Genomic DNA, 16,729 nt, shown 5'->3' with positions numbered 1-16,729 from the left:
GGATTTTGTAACCAAACAGTGTCTACGTCAGAGTAGATAACATTAGTTCGATTCGTTAAAAACATCAGAATATACGTTGGTCGTACTGCGACCATCTTCTTGTAGAAACTACTACCATAACTGACGGCTTTACTGATGGATATATGTTCACTTCTATGCACCTTAATTGAGCTGTCACTTAAATTGGTTAGTTTTTCAAACACGATATCATCCTCTGCAATAACTGATACTGGCACAGTAATATCAAGTTTCTTGAAATGCCACCACCAGTTTTCGAAAAAGTCAAAGTAACCGTTATTTACTGTAAGCAGTATATTCTAATTATTGTTCACATTCTCGGCTATGTTCAATACTGGTGTAATCAAAATATCTGGCTTTGTTTTTTTACGTTGTCCCATTCCTGTCTGGTTATATGAACTGAAAATAAAATGTGCTTGTTCATTCGCACGAGAAGCATTTGTAGAACGTCTTTGTATTACCTCTACTGGTTTTCCAAAGACTTTGATGGAAAATTCATGTTCTACTTTACGTTCAAAGTCATCAACAAATACATGTGTACCTTTGCTTCCGAGTACCCTCGAAGTGTAGATTGACTGATATCGTCCTGGACCCTTTTGACAGCAACCAAGAGGAGCATCAATGATAATCACGTGCCAGTGTGTTTGTGTAACAGAAGCTGGTAATTGATTACTCAAGTCTAGCTCGAACCATATTTCTGGACTGTTTATATATTTCTTGAATGATTTGACTGTGTTTGTCGTATAATGTACACGGTAGACTTCCAGGAATGAGTATTGTTTTACAATTTTATCGTACCACATTATACCTGCTTTCCGCTTAGGAATATCATCTTCTATAAAAACGACTTTTCCTTTTGTACTGTTGTGCCAGTATGGACTGTCGTTTCCAAGTCCCCAAACCAATAAATTCCCCTTTTCCTGTAGAGTCTCGGTAATGATTCTGATTTGTTCGCCACCCATTTGTATTCCATACTCTATTCGACGTTGTTCTGTGCTATTGGAGTAATTTCTCTCTGATGAGACGTTACCATTATATTCATGATTTTGCAAAGAAGCCTTTAAATGCATTTGATTGTTAATGTTATAACCGTTCTGTGGTCGTTTAATAGTAACATAGAAGTTCCAAGCAATAACAACAGTACATAGTACAAAAAATAGATAAAACACAACCTTCCTTTTTCCTAATTTCATCTTCAATATTCTATATCCCCAACATCACGTGTTTTCTTATGCAGTTACACTACCATTACTGTGAACTGATTTGTGAAACCAAGGCAACACTTTTAAATGTACAAGCTTTAGCTTGTTGATATATTTCTTCTATTGCGCAGTAGGTGTGTTCTATTGATGATAAAATCACGCCCACTGAGCAGTATGGACAACCTTCTTGCTTTTATTGTGAATATTCAATGATTAAAACATTGTCATGATGTCACTCCTTTGTTCTCGCTGGGACTTAGTACAGTATTTTCCACGTGGAGTCCAATATTATTTTAATATTGGACTGTGTATTTAATATTGGACAGCACGAGGAAAACGATTTATATACAGAATCAATGTATTCGTGTTGTCCAATATTTATCTATACATGTAGTGTAATTCCATATAGAAATATTGTAATCAAATGAAAGCAGTCCAATATAATAACACAGTACTGATAATAAAAAGGAAAATTAATATCAAAACTAAGTTTTATGTATAGATCTAGATGCATAATATATATGGACAAAATCGCAAAAATTTAAAAAAATAGCATTATACATATTTTGCATGCGTCAACGTAGTCTTACTTCCGAAACGACGACTTCCTGGAGCAACAGTTTCCTCAATATTGTTTACGTTTCCAGTTTTAAAAAATGTGCAAGAATTTATTGCTCTCTGTTTAAAAAGCAGTTTTATAAGACCAATCATGATAATTCTTTGAGGCCGCACTGTTAATGGCCTTTATGATTTTGTGAAGTTTAAATGAAATGTCATAAATACTTTACAAGTAATGCTCCGGACAAGCCTTATTTTGTATAATAAAGGGAGCTAGGTAAGGTAGAGTTATGGTTCTTTGACACTGCTTTTTGTCGCAATGGCCTCTATGATTATGTGAAATTTTAATAAACTGTCGTTAATACTTTTCAAGTTATACTACGGACGGACGGACGGAAGGACGGACAAAGAGTCAACTATATGCTTGCCCTTCGGGAAGCATAAAAATAATAGTAATAATAATTTACGATTTACGAAAGTTAAGTGAAGCATTGCATCCTCGTATACATAGCTCATTTTTTGTTATGTCACAAACCACATTTTCCGAATTTATCCGTACATCTGTACATAGAAAAAACTAAACAAATGCTTACACGTTTCTGAATGTTCATGTAAACCCCTGAAAATGATATTAGCCGCACCGTGAGAAAACCAACATAGTGCGTTTGCGACCAGCATGGATCAGGATCAAGACCAGCCTGCACATCCGCGTAGTGTGGTCAGGATTCATACTGTTCGAAAACAGTTTGTCTAATTGGAAACATTAGTCAGTTACTTCCCTTGATTATGTCCAAGAAGTAGATTGGTCCTACCTCTGTTTTAATCGTTGACTTCTTTGTAATTTTCAAAAGCAATATCTATGATAAAATTAATTGGATTGGAAAATGATTAAGGACAGGTTTTCTTTTAGTGGCCCTCTGTTAAATTTAGGTTTGGTTAATAAGTTTTATTTAGAAACTTACGCATAAAAAGCAAATTTATTTTGACCAACCACAACATCTTTGACATAGGTTATAACGAAAAAATAAGAGGAATCCAACTAAAAGGGACCAATGTAGTATTTGGTTATCTTTGCGCTTTATCCTACAACTTTTCAAGGGAAGTAACAAGCTAATGGTCCTCATTGCAGAACAGCATGGATCCTGACCAGACTGCGCAGGCTGGTCTGGATCTATGCTGGTCGCAAAACCGATATATTGGTTTTCTCATGGTGCAGCTCATATTTGTGTTGTGGGTATTGACAGTTACAGTTTATGTTTATTTGAGTATTACATCCGTATTGAAAAACAAGAGGGTCATGATGACCCTGGATCGCTCACCTGAGTAATATAAGCTACGTGTTTCAAATGTCAAACTGATGTTAAAATATTAAGAAAGTCAGTAGGTCACATTCATGGTCAATGAAATTCAGTTTTACAATCGGTGTGCACAATTGTACATGTCATCCAAATTTCAAGGCTGTATCTTAAAAAACAAGAAAGTAGGTCAGCAGGTCAAGGTCACAGTCAAGTGACATCATATTACTTAGGGTCATCAGGTAATTATTATTAAACAGTCTTGGAAGTAGGATCAGATAATTCTTTAAATATTTTTTCCTATATAACTCATATAATAATTAAGTGACCCTAAGGCGGGGCCTCTTTTAACCCCAGGGCCATAATTTGAATAATTTTGGTAGAGGACTACTAGGCAATGCATCATACCAAATATCAAAGCCTAGGTTTTGTGGTTTCAGACAAGAAGACTTTTAAAGTTTCTTCCTATATAAGTCTATATAAAATATGGGACCCCCAGGGCAGGGCCTCTTTTTACCCCAGGGGTACAATTTGAACAATTTTGGTTGAGAACCATAAGACAATGCTACAAACAAAATATCAAAGGCCTAAGTCTTGTGGTTTCTGACAAGAAGATTTTTAAACTTTTTTTCCTATGTAAGTCTATGTAAAACTTTGGACCCCAGGGCGGAGCCATATTTGACCCTGGGTGGATAATTTGAAAAATCTTGGTAGAGGTCCACTAGATGATGCTACATACCAAATATCAAAGCCCTAGGCCGTGTGGTTTTGTACAAGAAGATTTTTAAAGTTTTCCCTATATAAGTCTATATAAACTATGTGACCCCCGGGGCGGGGCCATATTAGACCATAGGGACATAATTTGAAAAATCTTGGTAGAGGACCACTATATAATGCTACATACCAAATATCAAAGCCCTAGGCCGTGTGGTTTTGTACAAGAAGATTTTTAAAGTTTTCCCTATATAAGTCTATATAAACTATGTGACCCCGGGGCGGGGCCATATTTGACCCTAGGGGATAATTTGAATATTCTTGGTAGAGGACCATTAGATGATGCTACATATCAGATATCAAAGCCCTAGGCCCTGTGGTTTTGGACAAGAAGATTTTTAAAGTTTTTCCTTTCGGTTGCCATGGCAACCAGAGTTCTGCATGGAATTCAATTCTTTGAATAATTTTGAAAGGGGGCCACCAAAGGATCATTCCTGTGAAGTTTGGTGTAATTCTGCCCAGTGGTTTTCAAGAAGAAGATTTTTTTAGAAAATGTTGACGGACACACGACACACGACGCACAACGGACGACGGACATTGACCGGTCACAAAAGCTCACCATGAGCCTTTGGCTCAGGTGAGCTAAAAATGTAAAAAACAGGATGTTCCTTTCAAAATATAAACGATTATAGCACCCTACGTAGAACAAATTGCCTTCATTTCTTGTGTTTGAAGCCATAGTTCAATAACATTAAACTTGCACAGGGCGCCTTTTAATATTTGGACGTTCAACATGTCCCTGTGTCAAGTTTAATCGAATGTCAGCCATTTGCATAGCACAGATTACGACTTTATTTTATTGAAGTGTAATGTAGGAAAACTCTCAAACACGTGAAACATTGGTTTACCGTAACTAAAACTGCACCACCAATCACTTCCCCGGCGCATTTCACAGAAACTTCTAGCGTAATTTATTGAAATATCACGAACAATACAACACCGAATAAATATATAGAATCAAGTATACATGCTTAGACGAAAACAAATACGTTTAGCCTACGACACTTGTAAAAATCTGCGGCCATTATTTAACACATGGGTACCGCCGAACTCATGTGGACTAGCCTTTTAAACTGCTTTGATAGGACTTTACAACTAATTTAAGTAACTTTTAATAAAATTACAACCAATAAATGCTGATTACACCCATCGACTATAAACATATGCATACTACATAGACAATACGTTAGTAACGGGCCGCATTTTTTTTCAAATCCGACCGTGAGAATATTTTTTCGTCTAAAATTAATCTTTATAATAAAGAAGATTTGACAGTTCGTGTTGTGTTGTGGAAGTGAATGGATGTAAATTTCATTTTCAAAGTGCGTACTGATCTTCAATAACTTCAGTAAGACAGTATGTTCAATGGATGTGTAAATTAGGTTTCTTTGTCCGTTGTTGGTATTTAGCTATCGCTTTTAAGTCACTTCTACCGTGAACTTGTAAAACCTTCTGCAAGAACTTTTGCGGAAAGCTCTACCGGGAAATTCATACTTTCGATAAAACGTCGGACTATATGAAATGTCAAAATCGTAAAATATTGAAGTCCGACGTTTATTTATAGAACTATTTGAAGCCAGTGTGAAGCATTTGCTCACATTTATTCAGTCTGTGAGACTGCCTTTTGGAAAAGAAAAACAACTGCAATTAAGGGACACGTGTACTTACATGAACCTTAGTTTTGTCGAAATATCTTTTAATTTTGTACTCGTATATTCTATTTCATTTTATACTATTTTTTATGAAATACCGAGATTTTAGTGAAAATAAATCTAATAAATTCAAAGTGAATGATATCAAATATATTTTTCAGTATTCCAGTTGGGACTACATTAAACATCCATTGTGATAATAACTTAAATAAGAGTAGCTTCGAGTGCATAGATAAAATTCATATTGAAAGCAAGTTTTCCTTAGTTCAGTTTCAGCTTCCGCCCCGCCACTATGCGTCGTGTATTAACCAGTTAAAAAGGAACGAAAATAATATCACAAGTTTAGCATAATTTGGACTTACCAGTAGCTGTATCCGATAATATATTAAAAATGTCTGTTCTGTAAGTCTTCTTGCACTAAATTTGAAGATTTTCGGGCAAATTCATGTACAACCCAACAAAAACTGTCATTGAACTAATAAATCACAACAGTATATTGCCAGGCGTGTAAACAAACAACCCATTTTCTCACTAAGTGCACATGCAGCAGTCATTTTCTCCAGCTGTCCGATTCCAACTACGCTTTCAGTGAAACATTATCCTAATCCGCCATACCCTTGTAAATTTTAACACAAAAAATGTTTCCTTGTACACATTTAAATAAAAATAACTTGCCCTTGCCATGAATTAAAATAAATCCAGTTTTTTGTTTCTAAAATGTCACAAAATTTATGTCCTCCCGCCGCCACTCATGAGAATACTACAGCTTATTCCGTACATATGTAAACACAATTAATAGCATCACGAGAATCCCGGGCTAACGAAAGTCCAATATTACGAAGGCGAGAAACCCGAGAAAAACGCAGTCGTGCATTATGAGAAAAACGTGCGTAAAATAGTCATGAGGATCTACAGAGTATTTCATTATCATATAGCAACTGTTATTAAATGCTGTAAAGTGAATAAAAACTGAATGAATTTAACAATATTTCACGTCAATGGTTTATACGTAATTTTCTTTATTGGTTATGACATAAAAACAATGTTTTAAGTAAGATATAAGCCTCAAACGATCCAATATGTAAAAAACTGGACTGTCCGGAGCGCGTTAGCGCTAACGCGCTTCGGACAGTCCAGTATTTTACATATTGGATCGTTTGAGGCTTATATCCTATACATAAACGAAGACGCAATGAATCCTCACCAAGCTTTATATGAAATCTTCAAGAACAGAAACCTGAAATTACAAGTGAGAGTGAGGCTTCTGAGTATTTCGAGCCCTATCATTCTACAGAGACTTAAAGAGTTGATAATATCTTAGTCGAGCATTTGACCACCCAACCCCTTCCAGATACAGTCGAGACTGTTTTAAGAGACCGTCTTTGGGAAGCAGTGAAAAAGGTCACATATGACAGGGAGTCTCTTAAAACAGTCTTACTTAACAGGATGACGCTGGTTTCATAATATGTTTCCAATTAAAGTACATGAATATCGGATACTTATATATTGGCCTCTTTTAAGGTAGGAGTGGAAAATGATAAAATACTATTTCTTTAATTGCATATTGATAAAATATAAATTTCAAATAATTTGCATCATTCATATGATGTTGATAAAACAAATTTAAGCTCATGATCTGGCAAGAAAATAAAGGGGAGCAGTAAAATATATATGTTCCATTTGAACTACACTGAGGTTGATGATATTTATATTTTATGTTCTAATTGTTCATTTTAATTTATTCGATTATTGACTGCATCTTTAATCTGTGTTTACTTCGTCGTTTCCTGTTAAATACCGCCATAGTTTTGTTTCACCAGGAATAAAGTTAATTTATGCACCAACTCCGAATTCTTCAGCGACCTTATACGCTGGTTTTCCCTAATCGAGCAATTCAAGTGCCTTAATGACAGTTCTTTTTTATGTTTTTCTTCAGCCATATTTTGTAAACAAATAAGTTCTCGTCTCAAACAACTTCACGCGAGATAAAGAACGGTAACTCTATCGTGTAAAATCTTGCGAGGGAGCGTCTCAAAGTCGCTGAAAACGGTCTAAATATCGATTCGGGAGCCTGATTTCACAGTCGCTTGTCGCGTAAGGCAGGGGGTTGCTTAATTCAGACTCATTTAATAGTAAATTGCGTCCGGAGCATAAAATAGGGTCGCATATGACAGGGAGTCGCTAAATTCAGGGGGTCGTTAAGGCAGTCTCGACTGTAGTATGGGTTCCTTTCAAAATTGGATATAGAAGCTTTAACATTGTGCAAAAGCCCAAAAGTGAATTTATGAAAGAGGTGCATACATTTCAAAGAAAAGATATCCTAAATATGTACAAAAACAGTCGTGTCACTCTTCTAACACTATTCTCAAAACAAGCTCAATGCAGCAGGACGGGAGCTTAATGAGTCTGAACAGTACGGTAGAAAGGTCAATCTTGATGTGGATGGTATCCCCGGTGATACCTGAAGACCTCCAAAGATGTGGTGGCAAAATGAATCAACCATAACCCTGAATGTAACATTACTTTATCCAGTCAGGATATTAAAAATATCAAGAAAAAAGTAAGCCTAGAATCCGTTATTATCGCAAAGTAATCATCAAATCTACCAAAGTCCAGAAAGACATCGGTTCAACCGTGCAAGAATCTTTCAGAGATGAAATGTCTGCGCAGGAGATGCTAAGAAGGTAGCTAAAACACAGATAACTAGCTCCATATCCAGGAGACACTGTCGACAGTGCGTAAAAGACTAGAGCTTGAGCACGCCAACTTGTTAGGTCTTAGACTTTCGCCAAAACACGAAAAGCTAGCTGCAAAATAAAAGCTCGGCTTCCTGGTAATATGACAGCAATAGTCATCAAAAATGGGAAGCCGCTTCTTTGCCGATTATACGAAACGGACATTTATTGTCGTTAAATGCCTCAATAACATTTCAGTCCACATTTAACTAAACCAGTTATTCTATCGTTATCAAAATGAAAACCATCATTCATATTACAATAGAAGATTGAGATTACCCTATTTTCACTTATTTTCGACGAGAATTTACAAATGATTATTGTTGATGCCACGGAAAATGAAGAATTTTATTTAAGAAATAATAAGTGTCCAAACGTGGTTTATCGTAAAATAACCCGAGTTTTGAGTTCGTATGTGTAAGAATATATCACGAAGGCCGTAGGCCTGAGTAATATATTGTTTCGCATAGGAAAGAAAAACACGGGTTATTCTAAGTATGATAAATCACACTTGAGAACTTATTTCGTTCCTAACACGATATACTAGTATCAACAGTGTTAGAAAAAAATGGTAACTACATTTTACGAACGTGCTACGCACCTGGATTGGATGATGTCATTGCCACGGTGGCGATACCCTGGGTATGCAGGGGTGCAAAATGGCGGCGGAATCTCTCGATTCAGGTAACATTTTTCATTACAACTGTCTTAATACTTAACCAATTTTAACGAAATAAGGACGAGTGCCCGCTCATAAGAATACTACATCGTCGGCTATAAAGCTTGGGCTCCTGAATTTCGTAGTTTTTGTGAAAACTGCAACGGCGCATTCTGATAGAAAAAATGCAACTGCTATGTAGGGGGGCATTTTTATGAAAATGACTAAACCAACTATCCCCGTGTGTTTCGAAAAACGGCTTGTAGGGCGGAATTGGGCTTGACATGTTCCAAAGCTGTTGTAGAACTTTAGCAAGTGAAATCGCCAGTTTTCGGCAATTCCGGGTGATTGAAAGGAAATGCTATGTGGGGGAGGTGTTTTCATTATGTTATGTGGGGGTGCTTTTGACATGTGGGGGTGACTCAAGCAAAGAAGTATTTATTTTATAGCTCTTTGACTCAAGTGGCTGCTAGAGACACGCAATAATACGGACAAATAAAGCCAGCAAAAAATATTTTTTACTGTTAAAGGCATATTATATATTATATTGTGATGATGTCCGTCCGTTCGTCTTTGCATGTTTGTTCTCATACGTCGTTAGCACTAGAAACTTCAAACTTGATGACGATACTGCTATGGCCTTTGGAGAGTGCATTTTCATACGACACCTAGATATAAAGCTATAGGTGTCATAAGGGGCCTGGATCGATTATATTAAATTTGGCCATAACTTGTTCTAAATTAGTACTTGACCAATTTGGCTAATAATCAAATAACAACTTTGTTGACAAGATGTTCAATTATATTCTTTAATATTTGACCTTTACTTTTATTTGACTTTTCACCTTTACTTTTAAAAGTCGGAACATAGTCATTTTGCAACAAAAAGCGGCGTATAGATGCGTGATAGTATCATTTGACAAATTCTAGTGATTTATTGTAGTATTCCTTTAAACACATAGTGGCAGCGGACGAAAACACATATTACTTTTAGGCAGGTCAATACAACTACAAAATTACCAATAGTAAGTCATTTATTGTAATGTTACATACTCAATACTTTAATATTAAAAAGTTGTAATCACTTCACATTTTCAAATGAATGCAATTCTGTTTCAGTATAGCTATTATACGACAAAGATTGTCTTTATTTAATGAAGAAAAAGTTTCACGGGCTCGTTTACCACCGGTGCAAATGTCATGTGAGAATAGTACAATTTAATTTGAAATACAAATGCTGTTTCAGTAAGACTAACCCCGACGTATATTACTAAAACACATTATATCTCCGTTGCCGCTGTTGGATTTTTTTTTGCGAATTTTGCGACTGGGGTTTTTATCAGTTGATCAGCTGCATCTCCACAACCAGGAACAGCGATGGTAACATTCATAAAAACTCTTTTAAAGAAATTGGAAAAAAAATATTAAAGGTGGCATTAGAAGTTGTACTGTACTGAAATATAGTCATGACAGTTGAAACTTAAAATATTCTATGGTTCAAAGTGGTAAAGCAGTTGTCTAAATAACGATTTTAAACATTTTCGATATCACTATCCTTATTTTAAAAAGAAACTGCGCGTAAAGCATAAAATTATTGTATAGAACCTTTCAGTTCTTTTTTTTAAATTGCAAGAACCGCGTTGGCCCGAATACATTTACTGCTAGTACATAGGGAAATAATTGGCCGTTCGAACAATATGTTGAAGGGTCAAACTCTTTCACATACATAGGCTAAATTTCAAATATACAACAATTCAGTTTGAAATATCATGCTACGATTTTGACTTTCACTATATATTTCTACTAACACATTCTTCTTCATTTTTTTTTCAAAGTTAAAACAGTTAATCAGAAAGTTAGATAAGGAACATTACTGCCACGGCACTCGTGAGCACCGAAAACAAAATAAAATATTTGGTGGGGCATGGAGTACGCTAACTGGCTATAAGTATACGAGAAAACTAAGAAAAACAAGATGTGTTTTTGAAGCACCGTTGAAATATGAAGCTGGAAAAAGAGCTATGTGCTTGACGTGTAAATATGTCAGAACGAAGACCAAGGTCAAATGTTTATTTACCAATGTAATGGGCATGTACAATGAATGGGATGTGTGAATATGGAGGGATTTCATAAAGAAATGAAAAAGTAATGGTAAAACTTAAGAAATTTGCTAAGTGTTTGGCCTCGAAAAAGTTACCTTGAATGCCGAGTTCGTAGAAGCATGTATGAGTTTCAAATATATATATATATAAAGAAATGAATCATTCATTAGCATTAATTTGATAAATAGGAAAAATGCCAAGTGTCTTGCCGTGAAAAGGTTATCTTGAAGGTCATGGTAGCATGTCTATATATTAATGTAAAGGTAATATGACAAAGAGTAAAGTATGTGAGTTTCAAAGACATCAATTAAGAAACAAATTATTTATTTGATACGTTTGGAGAGAGAGAGAGAGAGAGAGAGAGAGAGAGAGAGAGAGAGAGCAACAAAGATACTGCCCCCGATTTAACGGATATGGCGATAAAAACACAGGGAATATTATCAAAAAACAAGTACGAATCTGAATGGACGGAGTTGACAGTCTGTTCCAGAGATATGTACCCAAATGTGTCCGTAGAAGGCATTTATATGTGTACGTCACATCCACCTTCAAAATGAAACATTCTTGAAAAGATTTTTTCCACTGAGATAATTTCTAGCCATATTATATATACTTCATATATCAAATGATCATATCACTGCGTGCCTCTAGCAGCCTAGCAACCAGTTAAGTCACCCCCACATGTCAAAAGCACCCCCACATAACATAATGAAAACACCTCCCCCACATAGCATTTCCTTTCAATCGCCCGGAATTGTTGAAAACTGGCGATTTCACTTGCTAAAGTTCTACAACAGCTTTGGAACATGTCAAGCCCGGTTCCGCCCTACAAGCCGTTTTTCGAAACACACAGGGATAGTTGGTTTAATCATTTTCATAAAAATGCTCTCCTACATAGCAGTTGCATTTTTTCCGTCAGAATACGCCGTTGCACTTTTCACAAAAACTACGAAACTCAGGAGCCCAAGCTTTATAGCCGAGGGTGTAGTATTCTTATGAGCGGGCACTCGTCCTTATTTCGTTAAAATTGGTTAAGTATTAAGACAGTAATAATGAAAAATGTTACCTGAATCGAGAGATTCCGCCGCCATTTTGCACCCCTGCATACCCAGGGTATCGCCACCGTGATTGCACGCGAGTGGTTTATTGCAGAATATCCAGAGATAGATTTTGCTCTACGTCTATGTTGGTTTTTTTTGGCTGGTCGTGTTAGAATGTCATGTTTACTTTATATTTTTAACGTAATCTAGTATCATTCAGAGATTTTGTGTTTAAATATAAATTCATATTGACGACTGAATGATATGCATGTACACTATAAAAGGTATTGTATCAAGTTGTTTTATTTTGAATTATTTTTATCAATACAGGGGACATAACTCTATCACTAGTTTATCTCGTTTGATTAAGATTAATCTTTCTTACATGCCAGACAGGATTCTAGTCCTGCAGTTATTTTTAAGTTATTCATAATTATTTATATTCATTTGGTAAACTCAGGAAATTATTAAAATGTGTTTTGATATTATACTTGCATATACATGATATATGACATTCTTTATTCACTTTCTATCTATATAATTATTGCTGCCATTGATAAGATGTCATCTGACATGTCAGCTTCAGATATGTCTCTATTGTTGTGTCATAGAGAAAATGAAGGAATATTTTTATGTAACAATAAAAAAGGAAATTTACTGCCGTCGTTGAGTTTAAATAAACACGACAAATGATCTCACACAGGGTATTCAGCTACCTACTCGTGTGACCGTAACCGTCCTCGTGTGATTTATATACATGTAGATGTACTGGATATTCACACCTAAAACGTATATTTATTCCGTATTTACATGAAGATTTGAAAAGTTTTAGTATTGAATGCATTAGGCCATACCATGTCAAATTTCTATCTCATAATTTATGATTTGAAAAATTTTGTAAAAAATACGTTTTTTGTCGCGAAAATGAAGATATAAGGCGATGCTATCTATTTTCATAAATAATGGTATTATTTAGGATTAAATTGGGACATTTTGTTAAGAAAATGAAAATCAGGTATTCTGTGTGTTAGCCATTGCTTTTGTTCCACAAAAATTGAAAGTAAAGTAAAATGAACATTACATTAACGCAGCCCCTTTTTCTAAACTTTAGCGATAATATGCAATGACAAACCAAGATAAAGATAAAACGTGGGTCTTCTATACCCTCCAGCTACTGGAAGCATAATTTTCTTCAAATTTGCTACCAAATTCCATCAATATAGACTTATTCATGTGTGTATATACCAAGTAAATTTCGACTTCAGAAGCAGTAAACGTGTTGCCTTGTCTTGTTTAAAGCATTCACACATCAAGAAGATATGAATTCGGCTGTTGAACTAATATTTTATTGCAGCGTAATATACAGATAGATATTGCCTATAGACATTGTGATACTACCTATTTTCTTTCCCTTTTCTTAATGTCTGCTTCTCGACTTCCGGGAAGGATTGGGGGGTACATGCACCCTTGCCTCCGCCCCCGTTCTTACGCCCCTATAAACCGAATAGACACAGGACCATAGGCCCTGCAAAAATTGAAATTGAGACTGACAGTAACAACAATGTTTCATTGTTACCCCGTCAAGTAGGTTTGCAGGTTTGTCGGTATATTCAAGCGTCAAGAAGTTTGCTAATTCTCAAAATGTTGAAAATCGGAACTAAAATGGCGGGAAACGAAAAAAGTGAAAAGGAAGGAAAACTTTGTGAAACTATACACTTTTTGCAGTTTTGCGGGTTCCATTGATAAAAATCATGGATCCACCCTACGCTTATTCTATGTAACTATTTGTATATAGTTTCAAAGTTATTTCAGCCTGTCTGATACTTAAACTTGATCTAAATAGCACCTTATCTGTTTTAGCGTCTGTCGTCATTTTGTGAATTCATGTATTGCAAATGGCGATCAAGAATCTGAAGTCGTGGAGTAAGCTGAAGTATGAACAAACCAATCTGTGTATATTGTATGCACTTGTAAATAAGTCGCGTAATGAGCACTACCTTATCGGAGGTTGGAAGAATATTACCCGATATGATATAAGTCAAATTGATGAAGCCGGAGCCTCTCCCTATACGCATACATACGCAGATCAGGAGAAAGGGGTCCAAATTACCTTTCGGGAAGAAAAGAAAGTTCATACCATATGCACAGGTGCGCGGTCCGTACATGTATAAGTTTTGTCGATTTTAGAAAAAAAACTTAAGTAGAAAAAGAATAATCTTAAGAAGACGAGAGAATACAATGTGGGTGCTAGGGAAGAAAAACTGTCAATACGGCCTGCGCTCACTTCTTTACATATTAAAAGTTAAGATTCTATTCATATAGATCTACTAAAGGTCAGGCTTTACATGATGTACTCCATCATCTAGTTCGTATAATTTACTACGCTCCTCACACGTGTGGTTCACCTAAATATGGCATAATAAATAGTCCCAAGCCACTGGGGGCAAAGACATGCATATTATAGGGTCAGTAGATATATAACCTCCAGTGGCTTAGGACTGTTAATTTTGTCCTATTAAGGTGACCCACGCTTGTCTGACCCTTTCTGCTCCGCACAGTGGTACCTTCCAATGCGTTCATTTAGTGTATGAGGAAGATATCGCTGCGGGGAAGTTTTATAAATGTTCATTGACATAAAGAGACGGTATCTATGTGCAAACGGGTAGGTATCTTTGTTTATTTTCATCCATCGACAGAGGTATCATCAAGTACAAAGACAGGGTGCATACAATTGAAATTTAATCAACAAAACAAATTGAAGTTTTATGATCCATACGTTTTGTAGTTGAGTATTTATGGTTCTATCGCGGAGTTTGGCAAATTCAGTTATCTGAACTTTTAACAAAGAAAAATACGTCTCAAACGTCAAAATACACAAGTTTGATACATTTCTTCAAATTTTGAAGTCATATCAATATCATTAATGACTGATATTTTCACAAGTACAAATTAATGCATTGCCTTAAACGAATCTGTCTTTAAAATTTCAAATACGTGTAATACGTTTGCATTGTTTTAATTCATCCTTTAAAGCCTACATGTATATAAATCTAACGAGGACGGTATCGCTCACACGAGTAGGTAGCCGAATACCCATTGTGTGATCTGACGAACATAAACATTATGCTTTACTTCTAGACTAATTTGCAGCTGGTACGAAAATCCGAAATATTTAGATTTTAAGAAATTACAAAAATGTTGTATTCCTGTTTTCAGGGTATCGTTAGAGCATAGTACATAAATCCAACACCAGCAAAAACACGAGAAAATTCTGTCCTGCGTGCAAGTTAAAAGCTCGAATTTTGTGCCAGGAGATTTATAGACAAAAGAAAGGTCCCAAAATGGGATTACGTTAATATGTATTTTTTCCTAGTGTTGAAATGTATGATTTAAATCCTTTGTAGCATTTTTATAAACAAAATTACATGTTTCATTTTATGATGACAATTAATGACTTCAAGTGAAAGCATTACATCATCCTAGTGTCTTCTTTATAACTGTTAGGACTTCAAGTGAAAGCATAACATCATCCAAGTGTCTTCTTTATAACTGTTAGGACTTCAAGTGAAAGCATAACATCATCCTAGTGTCTTCTTTATAACTGTTAGGACTTCAAGTGAAAGCATAACATCATCCTAGTGTCTTCTTTATAATCTTCTTTATAACTGTTAGGACTTCAAGTGAAAGCATAATATCATCCTAGTGTCTTCTTTATAACTGTTAGGACTTCAAGTGAAAAGCATAACATCATCCTAGTGTCTTCTTGATAACTGTTAGGACTTCAAGTGAAAGCATAACATCATCCTAGTGTCTTCTTTATAACTGTTAGGACTTCAAGTGAAAGCATAACATCATCCTAGTGTCTTCTTTATAACTGTTAGGACTTCAAGTGAAAGCATAACATCATCCTAGTGTCTTCTTTATAACTGTTAGGACTTCGAGTGAAAGCATAACATCATCCTAGTGTCTTCTTTATAACTGTTAGGACTTCAAGTGAAAGCATAACATCATCCTAGTGTCTTCTTTATAACAATAAAAATGGAGTGAGTCCTAAATGTAGAATTCTTATTTTATGAGAAGGTAATCCTTGTAGGGCTTGAACACACTACCTTTGCATTGAAAAGGTGGCACATTTATACACTAGACCGCCTCTCCCAAATGAAGAATTCTTATTTTATGAGAAGGTAATCCTTGTAGGGCTTGAACACACTACCTTTGTATTGAAAAGGTGGCACATTTATACACTAGACCGCCTCTCCCAAATGTAGAATTCTTATTTTATGAGAAGGTAATCCTTGTAGGGCTTGAACACACTACCTTTATATTGAAAAGGTGGCACATTTATACACTAGACCGCCTTTCCCAAATGTAGAATTCTTATTTTATGACAAGGTAACCCTTCAAGGGCTTGAACATACTACCTTTGTATTGAAAAGGTGGCACATTTATACACTAGACCGTCTCTCCCAAATGTAGAATTCTTATTTTATGAGAAGGTAATCCTTGTAGGGCTTGCACACACTACCTTTGTATTGAAAAGGTGGCACATTTATACACTAGACCGCCTCTCCCAAATGTAGAATTCTTATTTTATGAGAAGGTAATCCTTGTAGGGCTTGCACACACTACCTTTGTATTGAAAAGGTGGCACATTTATACACTAGACCGCCTCTCCCAAATGTAGAATTCTTATTT

General features: G+C 35.6%; 1 protein-coding gene across 1 annotated transcript; it reads right to left on the bottom strand.

Annotated features, from left to right (window-relative positions):
* Positions 1-317: 317 nt before the first annotated feature.
* Positions 318-1,211, bottom strand: LOC128548817 (uncharacterized). Its single transcript, XM_053524306.1, has one exon. The coding sequence runs from the start codon at positions 1,209-1,211 to the stop codon at positions 318-320; it is 894 nt and encodes a 297-aa protein (XP_053380281.1).
* Positions 1,212-16,729: the final 15,518 nt, after the last annotated feature.

The sequence above is a fragment of the Mercenaria mercenaria genome, chromosome 15, assembly GCF_021730395.1.
Source record: "Mercenaria mercenaria strain notata chromosome 15, MADL_Memer_1, whole genome shotgun sequence".
NCBI lineage: Eukaryota > Metazoa > Mollusca > Bivalvia > Venerida > Veneridae > Mercenaria > Mercenaria mercenaria.
The sequence above is the reverse complement of the archived record's forward strand: the minus strand, read 5'-3'. Positions and strand labels throughout refer to the sequence as shown.